Source organism: Chroicocephalus ridibundus, chromosome 16 (genome assembly GCF_963924245.1).
Source record: "Chroicocephalus ridibundus chromosome 16, bChrRid1.1, whole genome shotgun sequence".
NCBI classification, from domain to species: Eukaryota; Metazoa; Chordata; class Aves; order Charadriiformes; family Laridae; genus Chroicocephalus; species Chroicocephalus ridibundus.
Window position 1 is genome coordinate 11232674 of NC_086299.1, and position 12726 is coordinate 11245399.

The following is a 12726-nucleotide window of genomic DNA, read 5'->3' on the forward strand; positions in this document are numbered from 1 at the left end:
AAGGAAAGAAGTCCTTCCTCATGTTTAAGTGGAACTTCCTATGCTCAAGTTTGTGCCCGTTACCCCTTGTCCTGTCACTGGGCACCACTGAAAATAGCCTGTCCCCATCCTCCTGACACCCCCCCTTTCAGTATTTATAAGCATTGATAAGATGCTTCCTCCGTCGTCATTTTTTTGAGACTAAAAAGGCCCAAGTCCCTCAGACAGTCTTCATCAGAGAGGGGTTCCAGTCCCCTCAGCATCTTGGTAGCCCTTTGCTGTCCCCTCTCCAGCAGTTCCCTGTCCATCTTGAACCGGGGAGCCCAGAACTGGACCCAGCGCTCCAGCTGTGGCCTCCCCAGGGCAGAGCAGAGGGGGAGGATGACCTCCCTCCACCTGCTGGCCATGCTCTTCTTGATGTCCCCCAGGATGCCATTGGCCTTCTTGGCCACAAGGTCCCATTGCTGGTTCATGGGCATCCCGTTGTCCCCCAGGACTCCCAGGTCTCTTTCCACAGAGCTGCTCTAGAGAGCCCGCCCAACTCTCCATCCTATCCAGGTCTCTCTGGATGGCAGCACAGCCTTCCAGTGTGTCAGCCACCCCTCCCAGTTTTGTGTCATCAGCAAACTTGCTGAGGGTGCACTCTATCCCTTCATCCAGGTCATGGATGAATATATTGAAGAGGACTGGACCCAGTACTGGCCCCTGGGGAACACCAGTCATCGCTGACCTCCAGCTAGATTCTGTGCCCCTAATTGTGACCCTCTGAGCTCTGTTTTTCAATCAGTTTTCAATCCACTCCACTGTCCATTCATTTAACCCACACTTCCTAAGGTTCCCTATGAGGATGCTGTGGGAGATGACATCAAAAGCCTTGCTGAAGTCAAGGTAGACAACATCCACTGCCCTCCCCTCATCTATCCATCCAGTCATGCCATTGTAGAAGTCTATCAGATTAGTCAGACATGATTTCCCCTCGGTGAATCTGTGTTAACTACTTCTGATAGTTTTCTTTTCCTCCACATGCTTTGATATGACACCCAGAACGAGATGTTCCATCATCTTTCCAGGGATGGAGGTGAGGCTGACCGGCCTGTAGTTTCCTGGGTCTTCCTTCTTGCCCTTTTTGAAGACCAGAGTGACATTGGCTTTCCTCCAGTCCTCAGGCACCTCGCCTGTTCTCCAGGACCTTTCAAAGATGATGGAGAGCAGCCCAGCAATGACTTTGCCAGCTCCCTCAGCACTTGTGGGTGCATCCCATCAGGACGCATGGGCTTGTGGTTATCCAGCTTACTTAATTGATCTCTAACTTGATCCTCTTCAACCAAGGGGAAGTCTTCCTTCATCCAGACTTGCCCTGTTACTTTCTCCAAAGTCTGGGACTCCTGAGGGCTGGCCTGAGCAGTACAGACCAAAGCAAAGACGGCATTCAGTAACTCCACCTTGTCTGCATCCTCTGTCACCATGGATCCTGTCTCATTCAACAGCAGACCCACATTTTCTCTAGTTTTTCTTTTACCTTCGATATACTTGAAGAAACATCCCTTGCCAGATTTAATTCCAAGGAGGCCTTGGCTTTCCTTGTTTCATCCCTGTATGCTCTGGCGGCATTCTTGTAATCTTCACAAGTGGTCAGTCCCTTCTTCCACGTACTGTAAACTTCCTTCTTCCACTTGAGCTTTTTCAAAAGCTCCCTGCTCAACCACACAGGTCTCCTGCTTCCCTTGCCTGATTTCTCACTCTTAGGGATGCACCGATCCCGAGCTTGGAGAAAGTGGTATTTGGATATTGACCAGCTCTCTTGAGCCTCCCCCCCAGCCTTCCAGAGCCCTAGCCCACAGGATCTCTCCAAGCAGTTTACTGAAGAGGTCAAAGTTAGCCCTCCTGAAGTCCAAGGCTGCAATCCTACTTGTTGTTTTGTGCATAGTACCCATGATCCTGAACTCTGTCTTTTCATGATCCCTATAGCCAAGGCTGCCCCCAACCTCAGTGTCCTCCACCAGTCCCTCTGTGTTTGTCAGTACTAGGTCCAGGAGTGCTCCTCTCCTTGTTGGCTCCTCCACCACCTGAGTCAAAAAGTTACCATCAATGCACTGGAGGAACCTCCTGGACTCTGCGTGCCTGGCAGTGTAGCTTTCCCAGCAGATATCAGGGCGATTGAAGTCCCCCGTGAGAACCAAGGCCTGTGACTGCGAGGCTACTTTCAGCTGTCTCTAGAAAGCCTCATCAGCTTCCCTACCCTGATCAGGCGGCCTGTAATAAACACCCACAGCAGTGTCTCTCGTATTCGCCTGTCCCTTAATCCTCACCCACAAGCTCTCAACTCTCTCTTCATCCACCCCCAGGGAGAGCTCGATGCATTCCAAATGCTCTCTCACATAAAGAGCAACGCCACCACCTCGCCTCGCTGTCCGGTCTTTCCTGAAAAGGATGTAGCCATCCATGACAGTGTTCCAGCCACGTGAGCTGTCCCACCACGTCTCAGTAATTGCAATGAGATCGTGGCCCTGCGACCGCACACAGATCTCCAGCTCTTCCTGCTTATTCCGCATGCTGCGTGCATTGGTGTATAAGTATTTCAGAGAGGGAGTTGAGCATGTAGTTTTCACCCTTGAGGGGTGGTAGCCTTCTGGTTCTCAAAAATGCTGGTGCGCTGCCCCACAAGTGCTGAGCTACTACACCCAGGCACCTCGCTGGCAAGCCCAGTTGCATCCCCATCCCCCTTTGAATCTAATTTAAAGCTCTCTCAATGAGCCCTGCTAACTCTTGTCCTAGAACCCTTTTCCCCCTGCGAGATAAGCTATTTCCACCCGTTACCAGCAGGTCTGGTGTCTTGTAAATCAAGCCGTGGTCAAAGAACCCAAAGTCCTGCCAGTAGCACCAGACTCGGAGCCAGGCATTGATCTTCTGGCTCTTCCCATTTACCCCCTCATCATTCCCTGCAACTGGAGGGATAGAGAAGAACAGGACTTGTGCTCTCGATGCCTTGAAAGGACCTTGATGCCTCCCAAGGTCCTGAAATCTCTCTTCATTGCCCTTGGACTTCTTCTCACTACTTCATCACCGCCTACCTGAAAAATCAAAAGGGGGTAATAATCCGAGGGCCGTACTAGGGAAGGAAGCTGCTTCTCTACATCCTTGACCTGGGCCCCAGGGAGGCAGCAGACCTCCCTATGTAGCGGGTCTGGTCTGCGTATCGGGCCTTCCACTCCCTTCAGTAGTGAGTCGCCTGTGACAATGACCCGTCCTTTATTCTTTACCGCAGAGGTTTTGATGCGGGGGATGGTCCAGCCAGACCTCGATAACACCTCCAAGCTGGAAGAACTATCATCCTCATCATTGTCCAGTTCCTCTTGCAGAGCACTGTACCATTTACGCAATGGCATCGGGGAAGGTGGGGTAGTCACTTGGCAGACGCGACTGCAGCACCTGTTGTGCCGGGCAGGAGCATCTTGGCATTTCCCCCTGTCCTCCAGGTCACCACATTCAGTCGGGCGGAGAGAGGACAGGGAGTTCTCTGGAGAAGGGGCTCTGTCTGCCTGCTGGGTTTCCATCACGGGAGGCAGGGAGCGACTCCAAGCATCTCTCTCTCTCGCTCACATTCCCTGATGGCCCTCAACCTGCTTATCTCCTCCCTGAGCTCCATCACGAAGCGCAGGAGCTCCTCTACCTGGGCACACCTCATTTGGCCCTTCATTTTGAATTGGTTCTCTTCTATATGAAGACATAAATTAAAACCAAAAATTGCAATAAGGGTTTTAGCGTGAACGGAAAAGAGCTGTTCACAATACCTGAAACAGTGTTATACTTTTGTTTCCATTTCATGGATTATTTATAACATTTCTATTATTAGATGCTATTAAAAATGCCTGTACAGAGGCAACATGATGATTTTCTTTCACACGTAGAGTAAATCAGTGCAGATTGTTACGCAAACACTGAATGACGTGTCTGCTCTCTGTGGTCTTCTCTTTAATGCTTTTTTTTTTTTTTTTACCTCCAAGAGGCACCTGGCAATGTTTATCTTACTAAAAAAGTGTGTGTTGTTTTCATTTAGAAAGGGAGTAGTAGTTTTTGTCCAAAGTTGCCAAATTCATCCCTGAGCGTGGAAACCGGAGACCCACTGCAGTGTCAAGCACTGCAAAGAATAATTACCTCTACTTGTTATGCAAAATGATTGGTCTTAGGGTATGCCATAAGTTACCAATTTTGTAACTGTTTGAAGACATTCAGCCCATTCCTTGTGCCCAGTTCGGTCACCAATGCAAAAGTTATAGGAGGCACAGGAGCCCTTTGATGTCTCTAGCCAGTGCTGGCGAAAGGGCACGGGTTGGCTGGGGGCCTGAGGTTGGGGGAGAGGCAACCTGTGGCAGCTGATGGTGGAGGTGGGAATAGAACCTTTATGGTGCCCAGGAGCTTCTGACAGGAGCCCGGCATCATTAGCCCAGCATCATTGCCAACAAGGGCAAGTGTAGGGTGCTGCACTTGGGGAGGAATAACCCCCCGCACCAGGACAGGTTGGGGGTGACCTACTGGAGAGCAGCTCTGTGGAAAGAGACCTGGGAGTCCTGGGGGACAACAGGATGCCCATGAACCAGCAATGGGCCCTTGTGGCCAAGAAGGCCAATGGCATCCTGGGGGACATCAAGAAGAGCATGGCCAGCAGGTGGAGGGAGGTCATCCTCCCCCTCTGCTCTGCCCTGGGGAGGCCACAGCTGGAGCGCTGGGTCCAGTTCTGGGCTCCCCAGTTCCAGAAGGACGGGGAACTGCTGGAGAGGGGACAGCAAAGGGCCACCAAGGTGCTGAGGGGACTGGAACCCCTCTCTGATGAAGAAAGGCTGAGGGATTTGGGTCACTTCAGTCTGGAAAAAAGACGGCTGAGGGGGGATCTTATCAACACTGATAAATACTGAAAGGGGAGGTGTCAGGAGGATGGGGCCAGGCTCTTCTCAGTGGTGCCCAGCGACAGGACAAGGGGTAACAGGCACAAATTGACCATGGGAAGTTCCACCTAAACATGAGGAGGAACTTCTTTCCTTTGAGGGTGGCAGAGCCCTGGCACAGGCTGCCCAGAGAGGTGGGGGAGTCTCTGTCTCTGGAGACATCCCAACCCCGCCTGGATGCGTTCCTGTGCCACCTGCTCTGGGTGACCCTGCTCTGGCAGGTGATGGGACTGGGTGATCTCCAGAGGTCCCTTCCAACCCTATGATTCTGTGATTCTGTGATCATCAGAACTGGATGTTGCCAGAGCTCATACCGAGGACGGCTGGAAGTACTGCTCCTGGGCTGGCTCAGAGGACTTTCCTAGTCTCCAGCCTGAAGTGTTGGACACCAGCATCCCTGAGCCTGAGGCCAAAGCTGCTGCCTGGTGTGTGACACCAGGATGTGACACCCAGGATGGAGTGAAAGAGCTGGGATGCCCCTTCCCCCTGTGCTGCCCAAACCCTTGAAAGGGGCTCTCTCTGGGGAAAACTTTGAGATCAAGAAGATTAAGAGGAAACCTTGCCAGGGAGCCCTGTGGTAGCTTTTGTGCAGTCCCAGTCCCTACCCAGGGTCCACGTTGCTTCTGTCCAGGGCTCAGTTTTCTTGTGAGAGACATCCAGGCATTCTTACCACAACACACTTGATCAGATACCTGTCTGTGGGGGCACATGGTCTCGAGAGCACAGACTGGAACACGGGAAGTTCCACCTAAACATGAGGAGGAACTTCTTTCCTGTGAGGGTGGCAGAGCCCTGGCACAGGCTGCCCAGAGAGGTGGTGGAGTCTCCATCTCTGGAGATATTCAAAACCCGCCTGGATACGTTCCTGTGCCACCTGCTCTGGGTGACCCTGCTCTGGCAGGGGGTTGGACTAGAAGATCTCTGAAGGTCCACTCCAGCCCTACCATTCTGTGATTCTGTGAGATCTACCTACAAGTGGTGATCCCCACAAGAGTCCGAGAGCTGTGGACCCCACGGATCCACCCACAGAGTGGCCGGCAGGACCCTGTTACCACATCTGAGCATCACTCCTAATGTACTCTATCACATGGAGGCCAAAATTCAGATGTGTGTGAGGATTTGGACCACAGCCTTGGACTAGCTTTGTACGTGTGGCTCTGTTTGCTTCAGGAACCACAGCAGAATGCCACTGTGCAGACACACAGAGGAGTCATCTGCCAAATTAAGTCGGTCGACATTTTTCTTTGGCTTTTTTTTTTCCCTTTGGCTGATAAAACATGATTTTTTAGAAATAATTTTTCGAAATCCTTCGAGTGTTTCACAGACTATTCATGTTTCGAGAAACTCTTTGTTGATCAGACTTCAGTCTCATCTTAAATTTGGCTCAGGGAAAGGGGAACCAGATGAGGATTCAAAATCAAACCTATGAGGAAATAAGAAGTGTGTTATTTTAAATTAGGATTTCCAAACTCAAACCAAAATCAGCAGGGGGAAAATAAAAAACCAATCGACCATCAAACCTCTGCAAAAAACAAGCTGGGAGAAACAGCAAAGGCATTTGGACTTTAAACTACCTGGGATGCCCTGGACCTGCTGGAGAAGCCCAGAGGGGTGGAAGGGGAGAAGTGTTTGAAGTGAATTGTTGGAGAGGTGATGGCTGAGCAATATGCCAAGGGGAAAGAATAGGTCTGATAAGGGAGGGTAGAGAGGTGTAAATGCTCTTTCCTTGTGGTCTGGGATTAGAGGAGAGCACCCGCATGAGCACACCTTTCCGAGATAGACAAGACGTCAATTTCCCAGGCCGTCACCTGTCTTGGAAGCATGCCCATTGCATGCAATTTAAAGTCCTCCAGGAGCAGAGATGAAGTTCCCTCAAACAGTTGGACAAATGATTTTAAAAGAACCGTGTTGTTAGTGCCATCCAAGGGCCTGGGAGGGTTCATCCAAGCCCTTGAGCACTAAAACTGTAAACATTTCCTGACCTATTTCTCTCTTAGCCTGCCTGGGAAAGGTCCAAGGGAGTGCTGAGGCCTGATCAGACAAGGCAATCGGTTTTCTGCGTGCTCTTCTTTTCTTGATCTTTCTTGTACTAGAGCTTTTCATGGTCATTAGTCTAGCTCCCAAACACTCCAGTGATACCCAAGGCACCTTCAGTGCCAGGTCCTGGTGGATAAACCTGATGTTGTACTTCCGAGAAGAGAAAACTGTTCCTGAACGCTGTTAGTAATGGAGGTCTCCCAGACATTAGCAGAGCTGCTCTGCATTACCCTGCAGAATGATGTGCCATCGGCATTTCCAAGCCTCCGAATTTGACTGCACACTTGGAGAAACACATTCCTGCCAGACCACTCTCTTACCAGCTGTCCACACCAGAGCACTGCTCAATCAAAGGCTTGATACAAGAAGAAATTAGCACCATGAATGTTGTCTTTCAGCTGCTTTGCAGCTGTGAGGCAAATAATCTGCACAAACCGGGGTCATGAGTATAATCCATCTTGCAAGTGCCATCTTGCAATTCTGCTCCAGCATGATGACTAATTGAGAAAGCACCAGGCTGTCCCAGGAACATGAGGAGAACATTGGTTCAACGTGGTCTGCTGTATGGAGCCCCATAGTGAATGACTGTTCTTTGTGGGCCTCTAATGTTGCTGGTACCACAGCTTCTGGCTGTGCAGACGACCCTCTGAGTGGAGGCACCAGTGCAGTTCTCAGAAGTGAGTGAACATGAAAGCAAAGTCAACAGATGGATAGCAATGTGCAGAGTGGATAAAAGAAAGGAGACCAGCAGACCCCAAAGACAAACTCCATAATGTATTAGTGGGCAAAACAACCTCTGACTCATTTTGTTGTCCAGCAGCTGAGGAGGCTGAGGACACAGCCCTCTCTGGGCAAAGGGTGTGCAAAGTTGGGTGCAAGACTCTCCATTGACTTCTACTTCACTGTTGCCTTGCAGGCAGCAAAGCAGCACAAGAGAGCAACAGCCTGCGTAACTTGCACCTTTGTGTGAGGAAACCTTGGTTCATCAGAAGATGGGACCTTCTGCCTGATTGCCTCTTTGATACCCACTGTCCTTCATGAGTGCACTGCAGAAGAAGCTGGGTGAGGAGGAGTGGATGCTTTGCTCCTTGCTGGGAGTTTCACTCTGATCTCATTGTAGTGTGGGACAAGAAGAAATATCTCCATGCCCACCCAGTGGAGCTTCATATCTGAGACAAAAGCCCAGTCCCTTGATCACGCCCTCAGTCCCACTTGATGGGATTGCACAAACTATGTGTCTGACTTCTTCCTTCTGCCAGTCCCTGCCCACTTCTCATGAGGTTATCTCACCTCTCTGGTGAGTCTGTGTGGGGTGGGAGTTCTTGGGCTTGCTGAGCCCTTTGTGAAGTTAGCAGATCTCAGGAACTCGCTTGTAAACTTGCCAGCTCAGATTTTGTGTTGTCAGCTGATCTGTTCCAACCAGTGATCCTGCCAAAGCAGCCTGACCTGCCAGATCGGAGGTGTTACCAAAAAGGATAAACACTTTCAACATAGCAACAGAAATTTGATTCAAAAAGCAGTGCCTGCGTGTCCTTTTATTGGGGGCTCATACTTAGAGCTTGGCTTTCCTAAGATTTTTCTGTTTTCCAGCAGCAGAAAACGTTCTGTTTGCATATATTGGTGCTTTGCACTGACTTTAAGGGCTACATGGCTACCAGGCACCTGGCCACTGTACCCTGATCATGGGAAGCACCACATTCAGTATCGTCTTTCATCCTCCTCGGTTGACCTGTTCTCTGTGTTCCTGGGAGGGGGACAGGGACTGGCTGTTTACTTGCACAGTGGCTAGCACAAAGAGATCCTGTCCCATCTACTGGTGCTTCCCTCCCACTATAAGTGTAGACAAGGTTCGTGACCACCTGAGGAGCCTGAATATACACAAATCTATGGGACCTGATGAGATGCATCCCAGAGTCCTGAGGGAACTGGCTGATGTAGTTGCCAAGCCACTCTCTGTGATATTTGAAAAGCCATGCCAGTCAGGTGAAGTCGCTGGCAACTGGAAAAAGGGAAACATCACACCCATTTTTAAAAAGGGTAAAAAGGAGGACCCTGGGAACTACCGCCCTGTCACCCTCAGCTCTGTGCCTGGGAAGATCATGGAACAGATCCTCCTAGAAGCCACGCTAAGACACATGGAGGACAGGGAGGTGACTCGAGACAGCCAGAATGGCTTCACCAAGGGCAAATCCTTTCTGACCAACCTAGTGGCCTTCTACAGTGGAGTGACTGCATCAGTGGACAAGGGGAGAGCCGTGGATATCATCTATCTGGAGTTCTGCAAGGCCTTTGACTCTCTAAGTTGGAGAGATAAGGATTTGATGGGTGGACTGTTCAGTGGATAAGGAACTGGCTGGATGGTCGCATCCAGAGGGTCATGGTCAATGGCTCGATGTCCAGATGGAGAGGGGTGACAAGTGGTGTCCCTCCAGGATCCGTACTGGAACTGGTGCTTTTTGATATCTTCATCAGTGCTATAGACAGTGGGATCAAGTGTAGCCTCAGCAAGTTTGCCAGTGACACTAAGCTGAGTGGTGCAGTTGATATGCCAGAGGGACGGGATGTCATCCAGAGGGACCTGGATGAGATGAAGAGGTGGGCCCGAGCAAACCTTATGAAGTTCAACAAGGCCAAGTGCAAGGTCCTACACTTGGGTTGGGACAACCCTCGTTATCAATACAGGCTGGGGGATGAGGTGATAGAGAGCAGCCCTGCGGAAAAGGACTTGGGGGTACTCATGGATGAAAAGCTTTACATGAGCCAATAATGTGCGCTTGCAGCCCAGAAGGTCAATCGCATCCTGGGCTGCATCAAAAGAAGCGTGGCCAGCAGATCCAGAGAGGGGATTCTGCCCCTCTACTCTGCTCTGGTGAGACCCTACCTGGGGTCCAGCTGTGTCCAGCTCTGGAGCCCTCAGCACAAGAAGGACATGGACCTGTTGGAGCGGGGCCAGAGGAGGCCACGAAGATGATCAAAGGGCTGGAGCCCCTCTGCTGTGAGGACAGGCTGAGGGAGTTGGGGGTGTTCAGCCTGGAGAAGAGAAGGCTCCGGGGAGACCTTCGAGCCCCTTCCAGTCCCTGAAGGGGCTCCAGGAAAGCTGGGGAGGGGCTGTTTGCAAGGCCATGGAGCCATAGGACAAGGGGCAATGGTTTAAACTAGAGCAGGGCAGGTTTAGATGAGACATTAGGAAGAAGTTCTTTACACTGAGGGTGGTGAGACACTGGCCCAGGTTGCCCAGAGAGGTGGGGGAGGCCCCATCCCTGGAGACACTCAAGGCCAGGCCGGATGAGGCTCTGAGCAACCTGATCTAGTTGAAGATGTCCCTGCTGACTGCAGGGGGTGGGACTAGATGGCCTTTAGAGATCCCTTCCAACCCAATACATTCTGTGATTCTATGCTCAGCAAAGGGCATAATTACTAAAAGCAGTGATGGATCCATCACCTACATAAGTGCAATGCCATCTATACCATTATGATATGGCTGTTCAAGTCCTCATCTAGAAAAACTGCACTCAAGGCTTGGGACAGAAATTTGGAAGTAGTCTTATTGTCACTTTTAAATACTGTCTTCAGTTCTGAAGCTTTGAAAACCAAGCCATGGGCCCTGGTGAAGCAGGCCCTGGGCAGGGGGATGGTAGCAGTACTTCTTCCGAGATCCAAAACCGTGTGTTCAGGGCTTTACCTCCAGCACAGGCAAAGGGAGATGGGGAATGGCAGATGCAGAGGGTGCTAAGTCTGGATCAGGCACAGGAGGAGGGACTGAAGAAGAAGGATAGTGCTGAGAGGAAGTGGGTACAGAAGAGGAAAGCAGTTCCCATCCCCGTTGAGCTCAAGGCTTGGAGAAGTGACCTGAGGTTTCTAGCTAACACCTTCATCAGAGCCTTTCTGGAGAGGGATATGCGTACTCCCATTCTTGCTTTTGTGTCTCCCTGCTGGGAGGCAGGCTTGGAGGAATGGCCTGTTTGTTCAGGCCTATGGTCTCCCCATGGTGGTCTCTCCACCCACACTACCCTGGTCTCCTGTACTTCCTCCTAGAAATGCGGCACCTGATTCTGGACTCATTTTTCTGTTGACAGATTTGTATTTTCTTGGCAGGATCTGAGCGAGTTAAATTCGACAACAGTGAAGAGCCCCACCAACACTGTGGCAGTGCAAAACCTCAAAGCTGGCACCATCTACGTCTTCCAGGTCCGGGCACGTACTGTGGCCGGGTATGGCCGGTATAGTGGCAAGATGTATTTCCAGACCATGACTGAAGGTGAGTCTTCAGCTGCCTCTGCGTAAAGGTGACACAAGGTCTGGAGAGACCTGAACAAGACGGAGATGCACTGGCAGCAGTGCTGTTCCCCTTCAAGGGTGCGTTGACAAGTCACATGTATTTATTCAACCTGGGAAGACCTGGAGAGAGGTGTGGACACTTGGTGGTCCATGCAGGGAATCACGTAATACAGGCCAATTTCTGCCAAGCTTTTCTGGCATCAGGACATGTCCACTCAGTAGGATTTAAAGTGAAATTTATGATTTTCATGTGCACAGCTGTTGATGACAAATGCAGACTGGGTCTCTCTTTTCTAAATTTGTCCTGCTAAGTAAAACAGACCAAGCCAGTTTTCTGGCCCTGAGGCCAAGCAGCAAGGCACAGCATGCATCCATGGGACTAAACTTTCCCACCCAAGAGGGATAGCTACATCCAACCTTCCTACTGGGACACATCCCCTGTCATAGCCCACATGAGCCATTCCTGGGACAGCACGAGCCATCCTGGACCTAAGCCATGCCAGGAGGCCCTTTAGCCATAGCTGTGTAAGCGTGGGCAGTGCTCAGGGCCACGCTCTGACCTTGATGAACTTGTTAGTGTAGAGCCATCCTGTGCCTTGGTAACCCGTTCCCTCTTCCTGCTTGCCAGCCGAGTACCAGACCAGTGTCCAGGAGAAGCTGCCGCTCATCATCGGCTCCTCTGCAGCAGGACTGGTGTTCCTCATTGCTGTAGTCGTCATTGGTATTGTGTGCAACAGGTAGGTCCGTCTGAGTGCGCGAGCCGGAGCTGGGGCGGTGCAAGGGGGTGGCAACTGGAGATGGAGGGAGGCAGCGGGAGGGGAGCACGGGGACGGGAAGGTGAGGGGGGAAAGACATACCCCTGCAGTGCGTCTCTCAGCCCCAGTGGACCCGTGCTGGTGCTCAGGACTCCCTTTCTTTCCAGAAGACGGGGCTTTGAGCGTGCTGACTCCGAGTACACCGACAAGCTGCAGCACTATACCAGTGGCCACAGTACGTACCACGGCCCCCCGCCAGGCCTGGGGGTCTGCTCTCTCTTCGGTTTGTGTTCCTGTTCATCATTCCTTGAGGCGTTGCGGGGAGGGCTCAGGCCACCTAGCTGGCAGGCGTGTGCATGTGTTGACAGGAGGACCTCCATGCTGTCTAGATCCCCCACCGGTCCCCTATGATCTCGATCCCTGCCCTACCTCTACAGTCCGTGCTCTCCAGGCTTGCATGCTATCGGGTGCCAACTGTGCAGTGAGCTCCTGTGCATGCTCTACAAACCCCCGTGACATCTAATACACATTGCTCCACCTGCCCCTGAAACCTCACCCTCTTCTGCAGTGCAGCCCCTGCCACCACACCTCATGTTGCTACTCCGATTCCTGAGCTTTGCCCAGCTCGTGGGCAGCAGTGAGACCCCTTTCCCAACTTGCCCACCTCCTGCAGAGTGCTGTCCTCCTGCAGGAACCCGCATACCTCCTGGTGCCTTTGCTGGAGCCCATCCTAG

General features: G+C 51.5%; 1 protein-coding gene across 2 annotated transcripts in view; it reads left to right on the forward strand.

Annotated features, from left to right (window-relative positions):
• The window catches only part of EPHB2 (EPH receptor B2), a 140617-nt gene that overhangs the window by 109166 nt on the left and 18725 nt on the right, over nucleotides 1-12726 (forward strand). Inside the window, exons 7-9 of one of the 2 annotated variants that reach the window (XM_063353540.1) lie at nucleotides 11055-11217; nucleotides 11866-11974; nucleotides 12160-12227. In XM_063353540.1, coding sequence (XP_063209610.1) covers nucleotides 11055-11217; nucleotides 11866-11974; nucleotides 12160-12227 — 340 coding nt within the window. The remainder of the gene's footprint in view (nucleotides 1-11054; nucleotides 11218-11865; nucleotides 11975-12159; nucleotides 12228-12726) is intronic. The other variant, XM_063353541.1, reaches the window with a different exon arrangement.